Source organism: Desmodus rotundus, chromosome 9, assembly GCF_022682495.2.
Source record: "Desmodus rotundus isolate HL8 chromosome 9, HLdesRot8A.1, whole genome shotgun sequence".
Classification (NCBI taxonomy): Eukaryota; Metazoa; Chordata; class Mammalia; order Chiroptera; family Phyllostomidae; genus Desmodus; species Desmodus rotundus.
In genome coordinates this window covers 75,059,736-75,085,337 of record NC_071395.1, presented here as the reverse complement: position 1 = coordinate 75,085,337, position 25,602 = coordinate 75,059,736, and the positions used below count along the sequence as shown (strand labels likewise).

Below are 25,602 nucleotides of genomic sequence, written 5' to 3'. Positions count from 1 at the left end.
TCCAGTGGGACAGTTGTTGATGATGATGATGATGATGATGATGATGATGATACTAATAGTTGCCAGGTGTTGGCCCCACCCAGCTCTCTAACCTCATCTCCAGCCTTCTCTCTATCACTCAAATGTGCCACATTCATTACTATCTCAGGCTGTTCTGGATCCTTCTCAGCAGGTCAGGCCAAAGGTCACTTCTCTGACCATCTACCCTAAAGTTGCCCATCCCCACTCACTTTTGGTCACATTATCTCTTTTTATTTTGTTTTCAAAGCATTTTTCATCTAAAATCACCCTGTTTAGAGCAGTGGCCTTCATCTGTCTTGTTCACCACCGCACCCTGGTGCCAAAAACAATGCCTGGCATGGGGCCAGTGCTCAAAATTATTTGCAGAATGAAGGAAGGAAGACAGGAGTCCTGCTATGTGCTGAGTGCCACGCTATGTGCTTTGGGCTTTCAGTGACAGCAGCGCCTCTGCACGGCCTGGCTGTCCCTGCTGTCCACACGCCCCTCCCTCAGGCAGGTACCTTCGTAGGCCTCCTCAGTGTACTCGGCATTGATGAATCTGTCCAGAATGTCGTTCTCATCAGCAAAGGCGAGCAGGATCCGCACGATCTCCTTGGTGTGGGGGTTGATGTTCAGCAAGGCCTTCATCAGGCAGGTCTTCCCTGTGTCTGAGGCTGTCAGCTTGTGCATGAGGAAGTCTGCAGGCAGGGTCACAGGGTGGAGCTGCTGGAGGGGCCCTCTGCCCTCCCAGCCCAGAGGAGAGGAGGCTAGGATGTGGGAGCTGCCGCCTCAGACCTCAAGACCTTACTGCATGCCCCCGATGGCCTCCCTTAGCCCGCCCCCCCCCACCCCCCACACGCTCTGCTCCAGCTCCTCTGCTGGCTCCTCCTTCACAGAGGCCCAAGAGAGCCTTATCCGAGGACTTTCACTTTGGCTTCTTCGCTCTCTCCCTGGTAGGGGGCAATCCCACCTACTGCATTGCTCCCCAGCTTCTGCTTCAGTGCTAACACCCCCAAATCTCCAGCCTGCCCCCTCCTGGTAGCCTACAAATAGAGACTTCCCTAGCCTGCTACTCCCCTAGTCCCCAAGACAGCTTGGGGACGCCACCATCCATGAAGTCACCGATGGCACCGCCTGACTCCTCCCTCCCCCTCACTGCCCATGTCCTTGAGTCCTGCCAATGCCACTGCCTGAGTGCTGCTCCCCCTCCCTCAGCCTGCTGCTGGGGCCCCAATTCTGCCTGGACAGCGGCCTTCTCCAGTTTCACCCCCATTCTCCAGGCAGTAGCGTGAATGACGTGACCCTCACCTGTCTGAGCCCCTCCATTGCCCTCAAAGTCAGGTTCAAAGTCCCTAACCCGACATTCAGGGTTCCTCACACGCCAGCGCAATGGGTTAATGGGAAGGATAGTGGACAGCAGGAGCCCCGCAGGAGCCCCCAGCCCTGCACCTTCTGCCGTGGCCAAGCACTGACCAGGCACATCCAGGCCACGGCGCCTCTTGCAAAGCTCCTGCAGCTCCACCAGCAGCCCCAGCAGCTCCTCCACGCAGCCCTCAGACACAGCCACAAAGATGCGCTTCTTCAGCCGCTTCTTTTGTCGTCTCCGCTCTTCTTTGGCCAGGTGTGCACTGAGGCCAGAAAATTTTCATCTCACCACACGTGCACCACCACCCTTTCCCCCCTCCCCCCACCAGAGCTGCTGTGCCTACGGGACACTGCATCTCCGCATGCCTGTGGCGATGCCTGAAACCTCCTCCATTCATGCTGTGGGCCCCTGGGACCCATGGTGCCCTACACAGTCTCCCCTTCTATTCCAAATGCAATCACATCATATCAAATGTATATTCAGATGTACAGAGTCACGAATAGGAAGGATATATGCTTAACTTAATAGTGATTACCTTGAAAGTATGGGATTAGGGGAAGGGAAATTTCACTTTCATATTTTGTATTATTTGAATTTTTTCATCTATCCCTCCCCGCCCACACACTCCGAATGAAAACTATGTTAATGTGTTGACAGGTATCCTTTGTCTGTATGTGCTCTTGCAAAATGTACATTGATATTTGATGGTTTATATGAGTGTATTTTAATTTTCTTATTTTCACTTTTTTAATCCTTATCCAAGGATATATTTACTGATTTTTTAGAGAGGAAAGGAGAGACAGAGAGAGAGAGAAACATCAACGTGAGAGATAAATATCAATTGGTTGTCTCCCATACATGCTCCCTACCAGAGATCGAGCCCATGACCTAAGTATGTGCCCTGACTGGAAATCGAACCCACAACCCTCCTGGCGTATGGGACAACACTCCAACCACCAGCCAGAGCTATATGTGTGTATTTTAAATTTACATCTATGGGATTGCATTAAGATCTCATTTTACTACATACTGTAATGGATGAGTATTACTTTTATAGTTTATAAAATGTAATACTCCCCTCCCCCAATAAATTTCCTACACATCACAGCCACAGGCCCAGAAATTTGTTCCAACCCCCCAGGAGTGGCAGCTTCTTTTTTTTTACTCAGGGGCCCAGTGCCTGTCCTTCTGGAATTAGCCTGTCAGGCATTGTGGGAGGAGGGGAAGGGCCAAGCTCACCCAGGACTGTTGGGATTGGATGGTGTCTCTGTCACATCATCCTGAGGAGATTGTGGGGAGTCCATGTCATCACAGTTGCCAGAGAGGCTGGAGGAGAGGGAGCAGAGAAGAAAAAGGGACACATTTAAAAATGAACAACATTAGCATGCCACAGCCAGGCCTGGCCAAGTGGCCCACCGTCCTCTCCAGCTGAAGGCCAGCCAGGGCAGCGGGTCATCATACTCACCACTGCCGGATGTTGGAATCCATAGGCTTGGAGAAGATGGGTGGGGAGGTCTTGGCGACAGTGGGGTTGGGCTCAAACCCTTCTATCTCCAGGAAGAAGTGTGCACTGGGGGGACAACCAAGTGAGGCCATTAGAACTAGAGCAGGGCCTGTGCGCCTGTGTGCCCTGCAACCCTGCTGCCAAGGGTGTCCACGCACTCCACCAGCTGCATGCTGGACTCCGTGCCCATGTGGTCTCGCCTCACCCCACAGCAACCCTGTGTGTGTGTGTTGGGGGGAGGGGGGGTTATATTGTCCTCACGCCCATCTCATAGGCAGGCTCTGAGGTCAAGCAACTTGCCTAAGGTCACACAGCAGGAAGGCGTCAGGGCCTGGATTCAAAACTGGGTGCCTTCTCTCTAGAAATACTGGCTAGATGAATCCAGGGGTCTCTACTGGGGTGGCCTACCACCTGAGAGGGGTTCTTGTCTGCAGCTGCCTCCAGGGGCCAGGGACTCATCAGGGATGGGAAACATGGCAATGGGAGCTAATGCCTCCATCCCCCACCCCAGCAGCCCCTCCTGCCTCAGGTGGGAGACAGAACCCTCCCCGCAACATCCTGAGACCATGAGACCCACAGGAGCCTTTCTTGGCTCTTGAGGGAGAGGTGAAGGGCTGGAGCTACACTGGCTGCTCAGGGACAGTCCCCACCCCCACACTTGACCCCCTTTCATCATCACTCATGCTGGGGATCCTGTCAGGAAGGAAAACTCAGGAAAGTGCTTTAGACTGGGGAGGTGAGGAGCAATGGAGGGACGAGTGAAGGGGACGCTCTTCCCTGGGGCTGGGAGAAGAGACAGGAGAGCTCAGAGCCCGGGGGAAGCAGAGACCCACTGTCCCATAAGAGGCAAGATACACACCCAGGAGGTGACTTCCCAGCCAGACACAGCCTCGGCCTGCCTTTGGACACACCCACAAATGCAAACATCCATGCTCTCCAAACCCACAACCATACACGCAGAGACACACCTTCTAGCGATGACCAAGCTGAGGATGACCTCTGTGACAGCAACACCCCCACCACACGGCTGCTGCAGAGTAAGTGTTGACTCTGTGACCTGGCTCCATCACCTGGCCTGGACTGTGGCCTCCTGCCACCTGCCTCCTGAAATGCCCCCACAAGAGCCACCCCAAAGCTATCCCTACCTCTCTGCACTCCTCCATAGTACATTTACTTCACAAATATTTGTCAAGAGCCTGCAAGGTTCCAGGCACTGTTCTAGGAACTGGGGGTAAAGAGGTGAACAAGTGGGCAAAACCTCTCCCCTCACAGTTACTGTTCTAGTGTGTTGGTCTGAACTGGCCCTAGTGAACAGACCAGGGCACTGGTAAAGTGTGAGTTGCTTTACTCACTCTATACAACACACTGTCCTTCAGCTATACATTCCTCAATGCAGCAGCTACAAATTGTTTCATCCTTGATTCACCAGAACTTAACAATGGTCCTGACACTCAGAAGACCTAACTAAATGGGTGAGCAGAGAGGTGGATAGGTGGTGAGTGAAAGATAAATGAGTGAGAAGAATAGCTGGTGGGATAGGTGGACAGATGTGTGATGAGTGGATGGATGAATAGATGGGTAGATGATGGATGGATGGGTGGATTCATACAGGGAAGGAAGGAAAGAAGGAAGAAAGGAAGGAAGGAAGGAAGGGAGGAAGGAAGGGAAGGAGGGAGGGAGGGAGGGAGGAAGGGAGGGAGGGAGGGAGGGAGGAAGGGAGGAGAGAAGAAGGGAGGGAGAGAGGAGAGAAGGAAGGGAGAGTGGCTGAGAAATTAGTAGCTGTGTGAATAAGTAGGTGAATAGATGGAGAGACCGGTGAGCTGGACCGACAAGCACACAGACAGCCACAGCCCTACACTGTAATGTTTGGAGGCTGCATCCCTCAGGTGCCTCCCTCTGGACTTTCAGGTGCCCAAAGTCCTCACCTCTCATCCCCAGCCTTGCACAGGACTCTAAGAAGGAGCCCTCTGACTCTCTTCCACTCCTCCTTTCAGGGCCTCCTCCCAGAGCCCGCAGGGATCTTGAGAATGGCCCAGGAAACCAAATCATGAAAGCGTCTACCCACTCCAGGCCTGGAGATGGAGGGCCCGAGGGAAGGGAGGAAGCATGTCCCCATCTCACAGGGAAGTGACCTCACTCATGCTGAGGGGCTGTGCGGAGCCCATGGTTGGCTTACTCATCAACTCACCCACTCCTTCTCTCCTCGTCTTGCCTGCTCCTTCACTGACTCAGCCACTTCCTCAAAAACTACAAGTGTGCTCCGTGTAGGAAACCTGGGGGCCTGGAGGGCAGGCATGACCTTTCCAGAGGCCCTGACTATGCTACCTCTTCGGAGAGAGTGTAGGAGCTCGGGGGAGGAGAAGGTCCTCCCAACTGGGGGCAGGAATGGGGAAGGCTCTGTGCTCTGTCAGGTGGGATTTGAAATGAACCTGGCAAATGAACTTTGGGAAAAGCCCTGGAATCAGAGAGAGCAGTGTGAAAGAAACATCTGGAAGGAAGGTAAGGGCCCTGGAAGAGAAAGGAGGTCTTCGAGGGCCTGGAAGAAGAGTGGTGAGAGCCAGGCTGGAGAGGACCCAACGGTGGGGAAGGATCTAACTCCTGGGGCAGGAAGCTGCAGGACCACGAGGGCCTGCTCTACCCTACTTGCACATGCCACCTCTCACCCTCCATCATGAGCCAATGGCAAGATCTTGTGACTTCCTGGACCTTTGCCATTGTTTATTCCTATCTTTGGCCCACACCAAAGGGCACCACCTGGGTGTTTGTTTTTATTTATTTTTAGAGTGAGGGGAAAGAGAGGGAGAGAAACATCAATGCGTGGTTGCTTCTCACTTGGCCCCCACTGGGGACCTGGCCCACAACCCAGGCATGTGTCCTGACTGGGAATCAAACCAGCAACCCCTTGATTTGCAGGCTGGTGCTCAATTCACTGAGCCACACTAGCCAGGGCACCACCTGAGTGTTGTTAACTCAAGTGAACAGATAGCTCTGCACCATTTCTCCTGCATTTGTCTCTCTGGAGGCAAAGAAGAAAGGCAGGAGGATGGTGTGTGGTGGCCTAGCTCAAGGGTAGCTCTGCTCTTACTCAGACAGGCCCACCCAGGAGCCTCTCTCACCTGCTTTGTCCCAAGAAATGCCCACATGCTCTGAGGCCAACTCCTCCACAGCCTTTATTAGCCTGCGTCTCTGTCCCTGGGCATCACCTTGCCCAAGGCCCAGTAATATAGTCACAGTGACAGCTACTTATAGGGATTAGCAGGCGTGCTGTGATGGTTCAGGAAAAGTCTCTCCAAAAATCTCTCCCCAATCTAGATTTCTTGGTGCCTTCAATTCTGCCATTAGTACATATCTCCATAGTGGTCAGAATTTCCTTCTTTGTTTACGTATACTTTTTCTTTTCTTTTCTCTTCTTTTCTTTTTCTTTCTAGACCTGAGGAGTCCTATACCCAGTCCTGAGGGAAGTGTCCACATTTTCAGGGCCTTGGGAGAAGTAGGCACACAAGGCCTTCAGAGAACCCTCGGGAAGGAGAAGGGGCCTCCACTCGCTGAGAAAAAGGTCTAACACCCAGGCCCTTGACTGGTTAAGGCCATAGGCAGAGTGGAGCTAGGAGCTAAGCTCATGAACAGGGATGGGCTCAAAAAACACAGCTTGACTGCTGGAAGAACCTGGAGTTTTCCTGAAACCCTGCTTCCAATCCTTCCCTCAGATTCAAACCTCCCCTGGGAACACAAGGTAGGGGGCAGAGGAGTTGCGGGGGGGGGGGGAGCGGGCATGGGAAGAGAGGAAGGAGGGGAGTAGTATTTGGTGGCTTAGCTCAAGAATCCCTCTGCTCTTACCCAGACAAACCCACCCAGACCCAGGCTGCCCCACGGACCTGTCTGGCCTATGAATTTTCTCTACTGTGCTCCAGGATGGAGCTTCCCTTTGGATGTCCCTTGGGCACCTGTCAGCCAACATTTCACACCTGAACTTGACTTATTCCTCCTGACCCTGTTCCTTCTCCTCTGACGTGCCCATGTCAGAGAGGTCTCCATCATCCCTCCAGCTCCCACCACCAGAAGAAGGGGATGTTTTTTGTTTTTCATTCTCCCTCTCCTCCCATAGTTGACCCTGTGGACCCCATCATCCTAATGTCTCTCTGACTGGCCCGCTTTTCTCCACCGCTAACCACCCAAGCTCAGACTTTACCACTTGGGCTTCCGAACAGCTTCTCCTCCAGTCCAACATCCACCCAGATCACCCAGAATATCCTTTCCAAAATACAAATCTCGCCATGCCCTCCCTTTCATGTGAAGCCCTCTGTGGCTCCCCACTGCCTTCTGTTTTGTCCATTCTCCTTAACTGACCACAAAGACCCAGTCCGACTGGAACTCATCTCCTCGAATTCCCCCACCCATCCAGCACTTCAACCACATGGGACTCCTCACTGGTCCCTGCCCCCAGCCCCTGCCCAGGATGCCCTCCCTCCTCCTCTCCACCTGCCATCATCACTCTAATATCACCTCCTCCAGGAAGTGTCCTGAGACTGCCCACAGGATCAGCATTACCTGCCCCTCCTCAGGTCCTAGCCTGCCTAGTTCACCCTCTCTCCAGAGCACTTCTCATTCTCTCTGGTGCCCCCTCTCACCAACCAGACAGTGAGCAGGGGCAAGCAATCTTCTTCCCATGTCCTAGACTCCCCAGCCTGGGCCCATGCCTAGACCAGATGCACAGAAGACCGGGGATTATTACTCAATCCAACATAAGGGAAAGCACCAAGCTCACCTCTGGCCCAAGAATGTGTTTGGGACAGGGGCAGAGGAGGCAGCAAAAATGGGCCAACCTAGAGCAGAGGGCCCACCCCAGAGCCAGGGGAAGCACAGCTGGGGTGGAGAAGGGGCATTCAGGTTTGAGGGGCACCAAATAGGCTGAGAAGATGGATGGACTACAGCGGAGACAGCTCAGGAGACAGGTGTGACCCTGGAGAAGTGCTATCCCTCCTCCATGTTCCCAGCTGGGAAGTAGTCATAACCATCTCAGCCCTGCCCAGGTCCCAGGGGCCCTGTGGAGTGAGGAAGACAATGATGACGATGAAGATGAAGCTCAAGGCAACAAAAACAGTATCAATGCCAACATGTGTTGGGCACTGACTGCGGGCCAGGCACTGTGCTGAGCACTTTGATGGCACAATCCCCACCAACCATCATCCTATGAGTCGGTGCCATTGCTGGTGTTCCTGTCACACAGGCGGAGTTACAGAGGGCGAATAATCTGGCTGGGCACGCAGGGGATGTGCACGAGAATATCCCAGCCACCTGGAACCTCCACCCACCTTTTGCTCCTTGTCTCCAGGATGGCTCCAGCCATCCCTTACCTCCCCCAGGAGCCTTCCTGAATGTTCCTACCTCAGTGCCCCCTGACCCCTTCAGGAAGGCCTCCCTGATTATTCCAGCCATACTGACCTCCCCAGCTCAGCCCCCTCAGTTTGCAGTGTGGTTTCCCCACATCGCCCCAGTTATATGTACCCGGTTGGGCACCAGACCACCGCAGATGAAACTGAGACTCTCGGGTCCACCCCAGACAAGGGCTCCGGAGGGTGGGCACCAGGACTGCTGCACCCTCGCAGCACAGCACCCAGGCCCAGGTCTGCCAGTCTTACCTCTTCTTAGTGGGGGTGACCTCTGTTGGCCTCTTCTCCTGCAGGACAACAGTATTCCCGCCGGGGATGGTGGCTTTTCTGCCCATCAGGGGCACCAGCTCCTTGGGGTGGGCATCCATGGCTAGTACACAGCCACAGCACAGTTCAGGTTAAGGGGCAGGAAGGAGCTTCAGGGGGCTTCAGGCCCCCTGTGCCCCCAGCTTACACCACCTAGGATGGGGAGCTCACTCTCTCCCTTCCCAGGCCACCAATTCTTGTCAGGGAGACTGTGCCTAAAACTTTCCCTGCTCCCTGCTCCGGCACCCTGTGCCTGTGGGTCCTAGGAGAGCCCCACAGAGCCTCCAGACCACCACTCCCTGAGCCTCTCTCAGGACGTCATCTCCAGCTGCATCAACCTCCAGGTGGGCTCCTGAGAAGACATTCTGCCGTCCCAGTGCTCGCGTCTGATTTTGTGCTCGGAGCTGTCCTTGACAGAACAGGACTCGTCAGCTCCTTTGCTCTGGACACTATGCTCCTAATAACACGGCTTCAACCCCTCTGCTTTTTGGATTTCTCCACACTCTGGTGGTCTCTGCAACTAACACACTAATCCTCAGAGCAACGGAGCCCCCTTCCCCAGGGACAGAGGGGCAGCCCCTCCATCCAGACCTGCTTTACTGATACTTAGTACGGCTGGATCCCGTGCTGGGCTGGGAGGGAGATGCTGGAATGAGGGGCTGATACATCTTCTGAGGAGATGGTGGAGAGAGGAAGAGCAATCCAAGCAGATGGATGGCCTGAGCCAAAAAGTTGAGTGAGTGGCAAGGAGCTGGTGTGGCCAGAGAGCCTGGGTTGTTTGTGGGGAGCCCTGGCAGCGAGAGGCTTGGGAGCAGGATGGGCCAGGTTGGGAGGGCCTGAACACCAGGCAAGAGCTGTGGCAGATCCCAGGGCAGTGGGGGACACAGGAGACAGCCACATTAGAGAGAGCAGGCTGTGTGTGGCATGGGGACATCAGAGGCCAGGGATCCAGGAGGAGGCTGCTGGGGGGAAGGGTGGCCTGGCCATATAGGGGGAGATGTCAAGGGACAAGGGTTGTGTGGACAGGGGGTGACTCTACAGTTGATGGGGGCCATTCTCAGCCTGTGCAGCCCTCAGAGAACTCCCTCCGAGTCACTGGGGGTGAGGGGCAGGGACAGATTTCTGTAAGAAGAGACCAGTCAGGGGAGTAGAACTGGGGCCACTGGTGATCCTGCCCCAAATAAGAAAGCTTTCTGGAGGAAGTATCTGGAGCAGGTTGTCATCATACTGGGGTGAGGTTTAGAAATGTCACAGCCCCCCTACACAAACTAAAATGAGCGACTCAGGAGGGGAGGAGTCATTCAGCAGAGACCTTTGGCCCTGAGTTCAGGCACCTGGAGGCAGGGAGCTCTGAAGAGGGGCATCAAGGCCAAAGGGTGGAGCAGCCCAGTGAGAGATGATCGAAACAGCCAGATGCACAGACATGCAGGCCAAGAGTAAAAAAGAAGGATGAAAGGCATGTCTCCCACACCTCCCTGGGCCTCTGGCTTCTATTCTGAGAAATGGACTAAATGGTCCCCAAGGACCCTATGCATGCCACTTGGCTACTCCACCCTCTTTTCCCTGGGCCTGTGAGTGTGGGCCAGTAGTGGGCAGCGAGGGACAGAGGTTCAAGAGAACCCTGGACTAAGAGTGTGGCAGCTGTAATTAGCTCCCTGAGTCACCCTGTAAGCTCTGTGTTCTCACCAGCTGGATTCTCTCGTTGCCTCGGCATCCCTGTCTCCAGAGCAGGCTTCCACCTGGAAAGTAGGAGGTTGTGTCTCCCAAGCTCTAACACTGACTGGAATAGCCTTTCCTTGGAGATGGACAAGGCCCACAGCCACAAGGGAGCCCCCATGCCTGCTGGCCCAGCACCTGTAGAATGCCTGGACACTGTCCCTCTCAAGCTCTGGAGCCACCTCACCCCATCCTGAAGTCCCAACACACCCGTGCTCTAGAGAGCCACATCCCCGGGCCTGCTAGGAAGACAGGAGCCTTACCTCTGGCCTGGGCAGCTGTGAGAGTTCTCCCTCCACCAGACACCCAAACCTCAGGGAAGGGACCCTGGGCCCACCAGAACCTGTGCTCTTGGACCCTCCCCAAGGCCAAGAGCTCATGTCCAGCTTTGTTTCCCCTGCTGAGCTTCACACTCCTTCCCAACCCTAAGGAGCTCTCCCTGACTTCCTCGGGGCTTTGAAGGACACTGGCTGCCTGTGTGGCAACTCACCTGGTGAAGTCCAGGTGGCAGTGGCTGCCCTTGCTCTGAGATCACCGAATGTCCCGGGCCCAAGGCCCCTCAGTGGGACTGTGGCTGAGGCAGCAGGAGGCTCTCATCACAGGGAGAGAGATGGCTGGAATGAGGCTTCAGAGGCAGAACTGGCTGGGCCACCTGCCCTTGGCACCAGGCAGGCCACACCCACCAGCTGGCTGCACTGCCCGCCCGCCCACGTGCCATGCCTGAATCACCTCCACACCCACATGGCAGCCTCACCCCTGACCCAGGAGAAGGTGAGGAGGCAGCCAGTGTCAAGGCCAATGTTCTGGTCTCAACTCTTCCCTCTCTTGTATTGGATGATTCACATTATGAGCCTCAGTTTCCCCAACTGAGAAATGGGAATCAATGCCTACTTCTCAAAGATGCTGTGAAGAGTCAGAGGTTCTACTGGTGGGAGGGCTTATTGAACAGTCAATTGCTCTGTCCTGACCCCTGGGAGGCAAGGCCACTGCTGAGGCTCGACTGGGAGACCTCAGAGGGGCCAGCCCCAAGACTTGGTAGCAGTCCTTCAGAGCCTGGGATCAGATCCCCTCAGAGACAGAAGTCCCCAGTCAATGCTCCCACTAGAAATGATGCACCACAGATCTTGGTGTCAGACAGCCTCGCCCATTTCTGACTATATGACTCCAGCCAAGTCATTCTCCCCAGCCTCAGTTTTCTCATCTGTGAAATGGGCATCATAAACCCCCTTCCCCCATCACAGTTACTGAGTTGCTGTGGGGATTAAATGGGAGAACACATAGAAAAAGGCCCAGAGGACAGAAAGTACTCGATAAATGGAGACAGCTATTAGCTATTATTGTTTTTGCCGAGCTGATTCATTCTCCCAGCAACTGCCCTGGGCACTTGCATCAGGGAAGACTCTGTGCTCTCCCTACGATCAGGCCAAGGCTGTGAAGGGGCGGAGCCAGGTTGGGGTGGCCCTGCCTGTCTCCACGTCACTCGGGAATTACACACCTGCTCCCACAGGCGAGATGGAACTGGGATGGAGCAGGAAGTCTCTGCAGACAGGTTCGGCGCCAGAGACTGATGCAGCAGGGACTTCCCTGACTGCCATGAGACATGCCCCTTGATCCCTCATCCCCATAACCTGCCAGGCCGGGGAGAGGCAGGAGGAGGCTCAAGCTTCAGCTTCTGACCATGGAACAGCAGGCCCTGTGCCCAGGAAGGAGCAGAAAACCTGGCTTCGGGGTCAACAGGCCTCAGGTGGCTAATGTAAGGGGTTGTTCTTACTATTTAAGTCAAGAGGGTCCCAAAGCTCCCATGCACACAATTCAAAATCTCATCACTGCCCGGAATTCCACATTAAAGCCCATTCTGTGATCAAGCACAGTTCTCCCTGTCTTACTCAGGTAATTGCCCCTCCAGACTGTGTCCCTCACCCCTCCTGGCTTGTTTCTGACTGCCCAAGAGCCCTGGGGGTGAGGCTGCTGCCAAATTCCAGTGTTGATGCTTTTCCTGGTGTCAGCACATTTTTTCAAAGGCCGGGATAGAGCTAGTTCAAAAGGCCTCCCCATCTCCCTCCCAAAAGGGAGCACACTGTACCCAACAATGAGTAAGGGAACCCCCTCTGCTGTGGGAGGGAGCAGGGGCCACATCACCAGACATACTCAGAGCCATGTCCCCCACTCCCACCCCATACACATGGAAACACAGCTCCGGCCCATTTAATCCAACACAAGCGGCAGCCCAGGGTGACAGACAAGGCAGGGCAGCCAGGGACCAGCATGGGGTTCAGAAATGGAGAAGGTGGTCTCCTCCTCCAGGAACTATGAAACCCTACCCACACCTGGCAGGTTGTAAGGACAAAAAGGACTCAGGCCACCAAGGAGGGAGGAAGTGCCTCTAATGGGGAGGTGGGAGGCGAGCATTTGGGTTGGACTTGAAAGGAGGAAGGAAGGATGGTCTCCACAGGACAGCCACAGGAGAGGAACTCAGAGGCCAAAGACCCCAGACGTTCAAGGAGTGGTGATGTGTTTGGGTGGTATTGAAACTCTGGGGTATCAGAGGTGCTCTGCCAAGTCCAGCTGCAGCCCACTGAGTGACCCCAGGCCACTGAGTCAGCCTGGAGCCCTGTCACAAAGGGCTGTGCTGGCCTAGTCTCACAGGCAAGGGGCACAAGGCCCTGCTGAGGACTCTGTCGTCACGTGGTCGGACAGGAAGGGAAGTGACTGGCTAGGCTGAGCCAGCACCTCACACCAAAGCCAGTGCCAGCTGGTGCTTCCCGGTAGGACTCCAGACCTGTGTTTGGGGCCCACACAGCGCAGCAGCAGGAGTGTGGAGCCAGAAGTCCTGCCTCTTTCTTCCAAGCCTATTCCCCCCGCAGAACTGCAGAACCGAGCTTTGCCTGCTCCACCTCCACCACCACCACCACCACGTACATGCCCCTAAGCAGTTACTCACAGCCGCCCCAATGCCTGGGAGCCTGGGAGGATTAACAACCTGCCCCCACAATGGAGCTCCTTGCTCCTTGGTGTTCCCTGGTGCAGCCATGATCCCTGCTGTGTGCTCCCTTCACCAGTGACCTCAGCTCCCTCTCTGCCAATGAATTTTCAGGTAGAGCCTAAAGAGGTGCGGTCCCAGGAGGGACCTTTCAAACTGGCTGTGCTTGTGGAACAAAACAACAAAAAGCACAGGGCCAGTGGCCCAGGGTGGGATACAGGCTGCGGGGGAGAAAAGGCAGCCTCTGCATATTCCTGACCCAGTCCCGCTCCCCAAAGCTCCTAGTCTTGGCCAGTATCTCCCCTATATGCCCCCAACTCTCCGGGCTGAGATCAAAGCAGAAGCCTCAGCCAGCAGTGTCTGTCTGCACCACGTCTGTCTGCTGTGGAATGTAAAATGCCCCACAGCAGATGACACACCAGATGCCCCTTCTCCCTCCTCTCCGCACCTTCCAAGCCTTGCAGACCTCAGGGCCCAGGCAGGTCCACAAGATTCACCCAAGAGAGAGAAATGAGGGAAGAGGTCTCTGTGGGGTGGGTGCAGCCAGGGAGGGGCCGACCCCTTGACCCACTCTAGTAACACCCCACTTGGTGCTGTGAGGAAGAAGGGACTAGGCAGAGCTCATCAACAGTCTTGGGCCCACTCAGCGGTGGTCAGGAGAGGGCTGCCGCATCCTGGCAGCCACAGCTGTACTTGGGCAGGGAGAGCTGAGCAGCCTCCCTATCGGGGATTCTGGGTTGTGGCTCATCCTGCCTCCAGGTGATGGAAGGAGGCACATGGGGACAGAGAGATGAAGAGACAGCAACAGGAACAAACAAAACAAAAACAGACTCATTGATACAATGAACAGACTGGTGGTTGCCAGCGGGGAGGGCGGCTGGAGGACTGGGCGAGAAAGGTGAAGGGACTGAGGAGTATGATTAGCAGTTACAGAACAGTCACGGGGATGTAAAGTGCAGCACAGGGAATATAGTCAGTAATGTTGTAATAAGTACATATGTGGTGCCACGTGGGTACTAGGAATATTGGGGGGGACACTTTGTAAAGTGTACAGCTGTTTAACCACTATGCCGCACACCTGAAACTAACACAAAATAATATTAATGTCAAGTGTAATTGAAAAACATTTTTAATTAAATTAAAACTTTTAAAAGAGACAGCAATAGATTAAATACATAAATAAGCCCAGCTAGTTGCAGGCGTGTCCCCCTTAAACAGCCCAGGTTCACACTAAAGGTTGTGACCCTTCATTTCACAGAACACCCACAAGAGTCCTTCCAGCTCTAAGTCAGTTCGGAAGTTGATTCAGTTTGCAGAAACTCGTAGCTATCTCCCATCGACACGACATTTTCTGGGGAAGGCCTGCCGGTAAAGCAAGGGGTCCCAGGCCTACAACAGGAAGCCCACGTGTCTCCCTCTGACCCAGGGATGGGATGGCTTACCCAGCCCCTGCTCTGCCAGGCAGCCCAGCCCTGCGGTTCAGTTCGGGCTCTAGAGTCAGGCTGCCTGGGCTCAGGCCCAGGCAATGCTGTTTACAGGCCGTGTAACCTTGCTAACTGTCCTGGCTTCATTTTTCTCTTCTATAAAATGGAGCTAATGATAGCTCTCCACAGGCTGTTAGGAGCCTTGAAGGGTAATGCCCATCAAGCACTTGGTATAAACACTCAATGCATTCTGGCTGTCAAAGTTCCTCCTCTATGCCCATTTGCCATGGCCGGCCATGGCTCACTTCACCCCTTGTCAGCCAGCCCTCATGCTCCTCAGTGAGGCCCTGCGTGTGGAGGCAGATATGAGGCCGTGGAGGAGGGTGTCCCAGTGTTTCCTCCCTATACCCCTCTCACGGTGGGTGGGGCTGAAGCCCCAGCCTCAGCTAATGTCAGCCCTCTTTCCATGAACCCACATCCAACAATTCCATGACGGGGCAGCTCATTCCTCACTCCACAGACATTAACACACCCCACTGACGTCTGGGACAGCTCTTCTGGAGCACTGTTTGTTGAGTTCTCTATAATAAAGCAGAAGTCAGCAAACTTTCATGCAAAGGGCCAGAAAATAAATATTTTAGGCTTTGCAGACTATTTGGTCTCTGTTGCAGCTACTCAAATCTGCCCTGTAGCATGAAGGCAGTCATACACAGTTCAGAAATGAGTGGCCATGCTGTGTCCCAGTAAAAGTTTGTTTATACAAACAGGTGGCAGGCCGGATTTGGCCCACGGCCCATAGTTTGCTACATATGGTAAGTGTGTGCATGAAGGTGTGCCTTGCCTGTGGGTAACAAGGAAAAGGTGACCAAGGCCCCTAACCCTAAGGGGTGGTACACACACACACAGAGAACACACACACGTGCACGCACACACAGACTGCACAGAGCTGATTAGCTGTGCCAGCCCAATGAGCGGCATGAAGTTCACACTTGATATGATACATACACATACATGTTTGTTTATTTGATGACGACAGGACGGGTGGAGGTGGAAGTATGTGCCACCCCAGGGGGCAGGACAGTGATCGCTACAAACGGAAGATCATTAAAAAACCCCACCACACCTTTGGGGTGGGGTTCTTTACTTTCATTTAAACAGCTAATATTTTGGGAACTGTGATGGGTCATGGAAGGATGAAGTCACTGTGGGAAAAACTGATTCTGGCAGAGCTGGGAATGGGGCCAGCCTCCCCGTCTTCTGTGAGGAGTAAACGACATCACCCCCGGACCGCTCAGGACAGGGCACAGAGTAAGCACAATACAGAGTGGCCTCTCGGCATTTGACATCAAAGGAAGCACTTTGTTCTAAAAGGTGTTTTCCTGGACTTCATTCACTTTTCCTCCCAGTAATGTAAAATAAAATAAAATAAAATAAAATAAAATAAAATAAAATAAAATAAAATAAAATAAAGAGGAGCATCATATATGTCCAAGAAATTTATCATTTGTGATGTTTAATAAAGTCAGTGAAACCTTGAAAGCAAGATCCTTTCCTGTTAGGAGATGCGCCTGGGGACAGTGAGGTTGGATGACTATCACTTCCCATGCCCTCAGCACTGCTCCTTACCGTGAGTCTGGGCAGGTGCAGATCGGGCCAGGCTGCTGGGAGAGCACAGGTGTTCCCCACACAGCCCCCAGCCAGTGTGCTAGCCTAAGGCCCACAGTGTGGAAAGTGCCCTGTGGGGGTCCCTCACTTTTCCCCTAAAGCAGCAGAGTCCTTGAAGACCTCAGCGTCTTCTGGCTTGAGGGACCCTGAGAAGTGTTTCAGATGAACCTCCTCAGGCTGAGCAGGCTGCCTTTCTCGAGTGCTTGCATCTCTTAAAAGTGGAACCAGGGCAAAGTTCTTCCAGTTTCTCCCTGCGACTAAAGAGTAAAACATCATTACTACCTTGGGTGCAGCAAAACAATAATAAATATGTGTCAGTTGGTCTTACCAATCTGAAGATAAAAGGGGGCCCAGGCATGTAGGTGCTTCCTGAGGCACCCGGATCAGTGTCGTTTCCTCTTCCCTCAGCTGCACAAGGACCCTCATCCTCTCTGGCAGCTCCTCACATTCCCTTCCTCCGCGCCCACCCTGGCTTGCTTATGGCTCCATGAGAGCCCATGGCTTGCCTCTCCCCTCCATTTCCTCCCTGCCCACATGGGACAGAGTGCGGGCCTGCCCCCTGACCTGCTCCACACCGAGGTCACATGTAAGGTGATGAACACCAGCCAAAGAATCAGGATTTGGGGTTCAGACCCTACCTGGGCACAGCAGATTCGGAACAACGCCAAGGGAATCATGGTGACACTGGGTCTCAGACGGCGACCTCACGTGTGGCCTATAGTTCCAGCCCCAGCCAGCTCAGAAGAATAACAAGCAGGAAGTGATAGGAAAGCTGTGTGTGCTTTCCTTCTGTTAGCTAGAGCCCTGGTCAGCCAAGCCCTCTGGTTGGCCACACCTCCTACCCCCAGGCCACAGCTCAGGCCCTTCCACTGGTATCCAACAGTGGCCACATCTCAAAGGTATCAGGAATGTTGGGAGCTGGGCCCACTGTGGCTACTCCAGCTTAATACTTTGGGTCCTGGTGTTTCCCACAGGCCCACAGGCTATCACTGGCCTGTCCCCCAACCCCAGTCTCAATCTAAGTATCAAGTGCTGAAAGATGATCGCTCAGGGAACCCAGGGATAGAAGCAGGAGGGCACCATCTTCTGGCTGACTGGGTGGTAGGGAGACCCAGCCACAGGGACTGCTTGGCCCAGCTCCAGCACCCTCAAATCAGGTATGGGTTTTCCAGTGTCCACTCCCCACAGTTCTGAGGCCAAGACCCCCTCATGTGCTCTCCCTAGCTCAGTTACTGACCACTTTTCTCCCCTGGTCTTTCTCTCCTGCATTCCCTCCCCCCTTCACAATCACAGGCACCACGGGTTATCTGGACTATCTGGCTATTCATACTGGAGTGTCACTGTTACAAAGTTGTATAGGAAAGCAAAACCCTCAGGAAATACTTGCTAGGTAAGTAAAGTATGAAATCAGGGAACCTCTCACCACTCCCTTCCGCCACCCCAGTTAACATGAACGCGCGCATCCCTGCCACCAGGCCAACGTCTTTGTTAATATCACAGTGAATGGGCAGCGCGTCAGCAGCCAACAGTGTGATGCTAACAATGCAAATCAACTGCAAAGTGAAACAGCAAATCTTGTAAAACGTGTCAGATTTCATGAAATCAATAAAAGTGATGTTGGAAAAGTGCTCAAATCGCATGCAAAGCCATCTTCAAATGCCTCTATGACAAATAGACCAGTTAACAACTGAAGAAGAGGTCATGAATAGGTATTACGGAATGATACAGGGAGTGCTCCCAATGAGACTCGTGGAGAAATTACAGGATGGCAGAAGGCCCTTGGGAAAACTGATGAAGCCCTTGAGCAATTTTCCAAAAGTAAGTCTCTTGATAAAAATAAATTTCCACTCCTAGCTCTAATGGAGTATCTATTACTGGGCCAGCGATCCTGCTGTAAACAACCAAAAAACTGGACAAAATACCTGCAGCAAATATATGCCTTATGTTTTCAGTCATAGGACAACAAGTGGTGAAACCCTGCAATTGCTGAGAGAAATGAATTCACAAGGTGAGCCCCATGATTGCCCTGAGGTTTTGTTTAGGGACAAGTTCTCTGACTATGGTGCAGTGGGCCCAGCAGAGTGTGGCAGTGCCTCTGAGCTGAAGCAGCTAGCATCTGTGGGACAGGGCACAGGAGAAGAGGAGGAAGGGAACTTGGACATGGAGGTCCATAAGTCCCTGGCTGAGAGCAGGGCTGTGTTGCACAGGGTGAGACAGCATTGGTCCCAACAAAGAGTGCTGCCGTGAGGTTGCAAGTGGGACAGAGATGCTAGAAGCTGAGCAGTACTAAGGGATATTAGAGGTGCAAGCCGGCCAGAGTGGAGAGACCTCCTTAACACCCGTTCTTTACATTAAGCTAAAATACCAGAAATGCCCCCACGTACTCTACATAACCTAGAGTAAGCACTACTCAAGACTCACCCAACACAGCCTAAAACCAAGCCCTGATAAGCTCCTCACTGGAAAGTTTGGAGGCTGAGTCCCACAAGTTTTATGGGATTAGCAAATACCTTGGAGTGTCCACAGATCTACCATAATAAAGCTTAAAACTAACCCTAAGCAAATTCAAAGTGATTTATCAGTAACTGAACTACCAACTAGAACAAAAATCCAACCATGAGTCTTTACAGCATATTATTCACAATAACCAGTATACAATTGAAAGTTACTAGATATGCAAAGAAACAGGGAAGTGTGACTCACAGTCGGGGCAAAAAAGCAATCAATAGAAACTGACTTCCAGATGGCCCAGCCGTTGAATTTACCAGACTGAGAATTTAAAGGAGCTGTGACTATGTGGAGCAAGAGTAGGTTTACAGTTGTTCATGGGGGGAATAATACAATAATTAATAATACAAGAATAAACTCTGTTTCACATACTCACAACAGTAAACCTACTTTTTCCCTACTCTGTATAAATATGTTGAAAGAACCAAAGGAAAATCTGGTTTTAATGAGGGAACAGCTAAGGAATCTCAGGAGACAAATGGAAATTATTAAAAAAGAACCAAATAGGAATCCTAAAACCAAATAGCACAATATTTGGAATGCAATAGTCACTGAATGGGCTTAGCAGCAGTTTGAAGATGGCTGAGGAAAGGGTCAGTGAACATGAAGACAGATCAGTAGACATCATCATGTTTGAGAAACAGAAAAAAATTTTGAGAAAAAATTAACAAAACCTGAAACACCTATGGGACAATATCAAAGATCTAACATACATGTAATTAGAGTCCCAAAAGGAGAAGATAACAAGAATAAAGAAGAATAAAGCAAAATACATATAGTTACTTCCCCATTATGATGAAACATGTTGATGTACAGATCCAAGAATCTCAGCAAACCCCAAGAAAAATAAGACCAAAGAGAACCATACCTAAGTACATCTTAGTCAAACTGCTGAAAAACAAAAATGAAAAGAATATTTTAAAAACAGCCAGAGGAAAAAAAGACACATTACAGATAGGAGACTAACATTGCAAATAATCAGAAACAATGGAGGCCAGAAGACAGAAGAGAAACATAGTTAAAGTGTTCTAATTTTAAAAAGAAAAAAATCTGTTAACCCAGAATTCTATATCCAGTGAAAATATCCTTCAAACATAAAGATGAACTTGACGTTTTCAGGTAAACCACATCTGATAGAAAACTAATCTATACAGTAAATCCTCGCTTAACATGATTGTCAATAGGTTCTGTGACTTGAAGTAAAATAACATACAATGAAACCAATTTTACAAGGTTAATTGATATAAACAAGAACTAAGTCCCTATGGCATTGGGTTTGGCAATTGTTTCTTGGACACGACATCAAAATAACAGGTAACAAAAGAAAAGGATAGATAAGTTGGGTTTTGTCAACATTTAAAACTTTAGGGCCCTGGCTGGTATAACTCAGTGGATTGAGCACCAGCTTGTGAGCCAAGGGGTCACCGGTTCAATTCCCAGTCAGGGCGTGTGCCTGAGTTTCAGGCCAGTTCCCAGCAGGGGGCACACAGGAAGTGACCACATATTGATGTTTCTCTCCCTCTCTTTCTACCTTCCATCCTCTCTCTCTAAAAATAAAAATCTTTTTTAAAAAATTTAAAACTTTCATATATCAAAGGACTCCATTGAGAGAGTAGAAAGACAACTCACAGAAGGAAAAAATATTTGCAAATCACATATCTGATAAAGTATTAATATCTTGAATAGGTAAAGAATTTCTATAACTCAACAACAACAAAACAAATTTTAAAATGGGCAAAGGGCTTGAATAGGTATTTCTCAAAAAAATATCTATAAGCAGAAAATTAGAATATGAAAAGATGTTCAAATTCATTAGTCATCAGGGAAATGCACATCAAAACTGCAATGAGATACTATTTCACATCTATTAGGATGACTATAATTTAAAAAAGAAAATAAGAAATGTTAGTGAGGATATGGAATCCCCATGCATTGCTGGTGGAAATGTACAATGATGTAGCTGTTTTGGAAAATAGTTTGGCAGTTCCTAAAAAAAGGTAAACACAGGATTATCATACAATCCAGCAATTCCACCCCTACCCAAAATAATTTACTGCAGAGATTCAAACAAAACTTACATACCAATATTCACAGCATTATTCACAATAGCCAAAAGGTGGGAACAATCCTAATGTCAACCAACAGATGAATGGATAAATATAATACACTATACCATGTACATACAATGGAGTATTAGTCAGCCAGGCACAGAAAGACATGTATTGAATAATTCCACTTATATGAAGTACTTAGAATAGGCAAATTCATTGAGACAGAAAGTAGAATAGAGGTTTCCAGGGAGGAAGGTGGGGTGTTATGATATGTGGATATCCCACAATTTTATGATATATGATATATATCCCACAATTTTTAAAAAACTAAAAGCAAAGAATTAGGGAGGGGTTGTGATTATAACTAAAAATGTATCCAATATAAAGTAAGTTAGCTTCCTTTTTAAGTAAATATCGTCAATCAGACCTTTAATTTAATGTCTACTGTTAAATGTTTACCATTAACTGTTAAAGGACTTTTTTCTGGTAGTGATTTTCTGCAGGGCTTTTCTGCTCAAGGTGTACCCTTCACTCTTCCTGTCCTTCCCTCCTGTGCCTGCCACACATGAGTGTGCATGTGGCCCTGTGTGTGTCCATAGCCTCACAGAGCTGAGTGCCCATGGGTATGAGGCATGGGGCAGAGGAGACAGGACAGTCCACAATGAGGTCAGCAGTCCAGGTGGCTGGATGTGGGCTGACCTGCTTCCTCTAGGGCACTGAACAGGTGCCTGGGCCAGGGGTGCCAGCAGAGTCACATGCATGGGCAATGTGGAGCAGCAGCTGTGCAGGTGTGCATGAGAGCACAAAGAAGTGCCCATGATGAGTGTATGAGGGAGGATGACTCTTGGGGCCATTCCAGCGCCCAGGCCATGGGGTGAGGAAGGCCTACAAAAAGTGGGGACAGCCAAGGTTTCACCTGGCCAGCATGCTGCAGCAGCCCTCCCCTTACACCTCACCTCTGCTTGACCGCAGGGAGAAGCTCAGGGTGCGCTTGATGCCTTCACAATTGCCTGGGTCTTCGTTGATGATGCCCACGTTGGTGTTCCAGGTGGTCCAGTTCACCTCATCCACCCTGCAGGGCAAGGAGACAGGGGGACAGGAAGCAGGTAGCCTAAGAGCCATGCCCAGCTTCCCAGGTCAAGGGGTTGGCCCCACAGTCCAAACCCGAGAAGCCCATAGATCAGGATGGGAAGACTTGGTTCTGACCCTGATTACCAGGTGACTCCTTCTGGACACCTCATTTTCTAGCATTTAATGTCTGGGTCTCACCAGCTGAGATCTAAGGTGGGCCTGCTATGGTCACAGCTGAGCATTGTAACTACAGCTGGCATTGGGGAGAGTCCCCTATGTCCATGGCTGGCCCCAAGAGGCCCTGAGGCAGGCTCTGTACCCACAGCTGGCTGTAGGTGGGTCCCCCATACCCACACTAAGCCCTGGAATGCCCCCTGTACCCATACCTGGCTCTAGATGAATCCCTATAGGTGAGCCCTGAGGCAGGCCTCTATACCCACAGCTGGCTCTGGGTGGGTCCCCATTATCCACAGTTGATCTGAGCTCCCCAGACTTTGATTCCTGCTTGAGCATTACCTGAAACACCACCTGTAGTCATCCTTGCCATCAGGTGTGTACCCCACCTGCAACAGCTTGCCTGAGCGGAAGGCCTTCCTCATGCACTTTAGGAAGCTTTTCTCCGTGTCCAGGATGGTGATGGCTCTCTGAAGGAAGACACAAAGGGCAGAGGGACAGGAGACTCATTCAGGGATCACACTGGCTGCCGGTGATAGCTGACATGGTCAACCTCCCTAGGGTTTCTCCCAGGCCCAGCCACTCAGAGCAGCACCTGCACTGCCTGCGACACCAGCTGGTCTTCAAAGCCTTGTGGTCGTCACTGCACAGGAGGAGCTCAGCCCACCTGGCCCCAGACTGCCCGAGCTCTGCCAGTGAGTGGTGAGCCCCATGAGTGGTATGGAGTGCACTAGCCCCAGACCCTTCCCTGGGGAGCTCATGAAAGGGCAACTTAGTAGTGGTTAAAAGCAGAGCCTCAGGTATGAGACTGCCTGGGCTGACTCCTAGCTGGGCTACTTACTGGTTACCATGGATACAAATGCCTAATGTCTCTGTGCCTCAGTGCCTTTGTCCAAAAAATGGGGATAATGATAGTACCCAACTCATAACATCCTTGTGAGGATTAAATGAGAGCATGTAAGTAAGTACCTGGAACAGAGTCAGTTCTGCTTAATAAGAATGGTACTTTAATTATTGGTGCGGAAGGAAAATGTGGACCAAGGGTCTCGAAAAAGTAGCTGTCAGGGCCTGCCCCATATTAGCTGCTCTCACAGAGTCTGATCTCTGGTACCCAGCCTAGACCGGGTTGCCCTGAAATGCGAACCGCATGGATGGGGCTGAGTCCTCCATCCCCTTCCCTCGGGAGCCACCCAGACCACAGTGAACACTGTGTTTATGAACACATACCAATGACACTGGACATGGAAACCCTGCGGGAAGAGTCAGAAGGAAGTTGACTGAGAGAAATGTTATTGCTTGATCCCCGAGACCTGACTGAGCTTTCTTCCCCCTCCTCAAACCCTGCAGGGGCCAGGATGCCCAGCTGTGTTAATTAAGCAGCAGACAGAGTAGCTGATACCCTCCTGCTGCACACACCCCACCAACCAACCCACCTGCAGCTTCCAGATGTTCTTGCTCTCCTGTGCGATCTTGTTGACAGTCTCACCCATTAGGGCGATGAGCATGTTGAGCAGGAGGATGTAGGTGAGAATCACATAGGCCAGCAACAGGATGATGAAGACAGCCTTGAAGTCATAGTTCTCAGTGAACTCCAAGTCACCCATCCCAATGGTGAACTTGAACAGCTCCAGACACGTGGAGTACAGGCTGTTGTAGGAGCTGTCAGGAGACCGATAGCAAGGCCCCCGCCACCTGTGTGGTGTGGTTTCAGTCGACACAGAGTCATTCTTTCCATCCTCAATCAGTGTCACCACCGCTATAAGACATGGGGAGGGAACGGTGCAGCTGAATGGAAGTCAAGACCCCAGGTCCCCTGACATACTAACCCACTACCCCAGGATGGGTCTGCATTAGAAACACTATTTGGCTATGTAGCACTTTTGTGTAAAGGTACCTTCTTCTCCAAAACTATCAGATATTGTCATAATATACCATTTTGTTAGATAAGAACTTCATCAGCTGCTCTGAAGAACTGTTAAAATACATATACAAACCTATATGTACAATGTAAATATAGTCAGCTTTGTGCAGTGCACAATCTGCCTAAACTTACATGTCAGCCCTGGCTCCACACCTACTTTCCCAGTCAGTCACACCCTGTCTGCCTGTGCCTCTTAGCAGGTGGCCCAGAGCCTGCCATGCCAGAACCAAGGAGGCTAAGCAGCTCAGAGCAGAATGGCCTCTTGCTTCATTCTGCACTCTTCTGTGAGAAATGGAGTCCAGAGCCTGAGAGCTTCTGTACCAGCTGTGCCCCAAGGTTACTGCATAACCACTATCTAACACACTTGGCTTAATCCCTGCCTGTGGCTACTGATAAACAGGTCCTTCAGATCAGGGTCCACAGCCCACACCAATTCCTGTCAGTCCAAGCTCCTGGTTAAAGCTGCCCATGTGTCCCAGACAAAGATTCTACTCCACGAAGACTGGGAATCAGAACTTCAGCTGATCTGCCTAATGCATAGAAACAAACACAAAGAGGCAGCCCAAATGTGGAGACAAAGAAACAGGCCCCAAGTGAAAGAACCAGAGAAATCTCCAGGAAAAAAGCTCAACAAAAAGGAGACAAGCAATCTATCAGATACAAGTTCGAAGTAATAGTTATAAAGATGTGTAACAGCATAGAAAAGGACATAGAAACCATCATAAAGGACTAAGCAGAAATTAAGAATACAATATCTGAAATGAAGAATATACTAGAAGGAATAAACAGGTTGGATAAACTACAAATCAGCATTTTAGAAGACAAGGTCGAAAAAAATACCTAATCAGAGAAACAAAAAGAAAAAATAATTTTAAAAAATAAGGATAATTCAAAAGACCTTTGGGACAACATGAAGCAAAATAGCATCCACATCATAGGAATATCAGAAGGAGAAGAGAGACAGCAAGGGATCAAGAACGTATTTGAAGAAATAATGACCAAAAACTTCCCTAACCTGGTGAAGGAAAACACACACACGTCCAGGAAGCACTGAGTCCCAAACAAGATGGACGCAAAGAGGCCCACACCAAGACACATCATAATTAAAATGGCAAAGGTTAAAGACAAAGAGAATCTTAAAAGCCAAAAAAGAAAGATAGTTACCTACAAGGGAGCTCCCATAAGAATATCATATCATTTGACTTCTCAACAGAAACATTTCAGGACAGAAGGGACTGACATGAAATATTCAAAGTGATAAAAAATAAATTAAAAAATAAGGACCTACAACCAAGACTACTTTACCCAGCTAGACTATCATTTTAAATTATAGGACAAATAGAGTTTCCCAGACAAGAAAAAGCTAAAGGAATTCCTTACCACCAAACCAGTATTACAAATGTTAAAGGGTCTGCGTGAACAAGGAGGAGGAGGAGGATGAAGAGGAGAAAGAGGAGGAAAGGGGAAGCAGGGAGAGGAGAAGAAGGTGGTGGCAGAGAAGCATGGTTGAAAGAATAAAATGGCAA

General features: G+C 50.9%; 2 protein-coding genes across 9 annotated transcripts in view; both read right to left on the bottom strand.

Annotated features, from left to right (window-relative positions):
- TRPV3 (transient receptor potential cation channel subfamily V member 3) overlaps positions 1-10,897 on the bottom strand; it is a 29,504-nt gene extending 18,607 nt beyond the window's left edge. For 3 of the 6 annotated variants that reach the window (XM_053911156.1, XM_045199366.2, XM_053911159.1), the window contains exons 1-7: positions 10,773-10,892; positions 10,253-10,305; positions 8,510-8,630; positions 2,832-2,936; positions 2,606-2,692; positions 1,450-1,628; positions 522-698 (exon numbers count right to left, since the gene is read on the bottom strand). In XM_053911156.1, the coding sequence (XP_053767131.1) occupies positions 522-698; positions 1,450-1,628; positions 2,606-2,692; positions 2,832-2,936; positions 8,510-8,630; positions 10,253-10,280 (697 nt within the window). In that variant the 5' untranslated portion in view covers positions 10,281-10,305; positions 10,773-10,892. Of the gene's footprint in view, positions 1-521; positions 699-1,449; positions 1,629-2,605; positions 2,693-2,831; positions 2,937-8,509; positions 8,631-10,252; positions 10,306-10,772 lie in introns of all 6 variants that reach the window. The other 3 variants (XM_053911157.1, XM_024565079.3, XM_053911158.1) reach the window with 2 other exon arrangements.
- Positions 10,898-15,610: 4,713 nt separating this feature from the next.
- TRPV1 (transient receptor potential cation channel subfamily V member 1) overlaps positions 15,611-25,602 on the bottom strand; it is a 39,173-nt gene continuing 29,181 nt past the window's right edge. For all 3 annotated transcript variants that reach the window (XM_045199317.3, XM_053912023.2, XM_045199318.3), the window contains 4 exons: positions 23,589-23,911; positions 22,498-22,625; positions 21,867-21,982; positions 15,611-16,608 (listed from right to left, as the gene is read on the bottom strand). In XM_045199317.3, the coding sequence (XP_045055252.2) occupies positions 16,436-16,608; positions 21,867-21,982; positions 22,498-22,625; positions 23,589-23,911 (740 nt within the window). In that variant the 3' untranslated portion in view covers positions 15,611-16,435. The remainder of the gene's footprint in view (positions 16,609-21,866; positions 21,983-22,497; positions 22,626-23,588; positions 23,912-25,602) is intronic.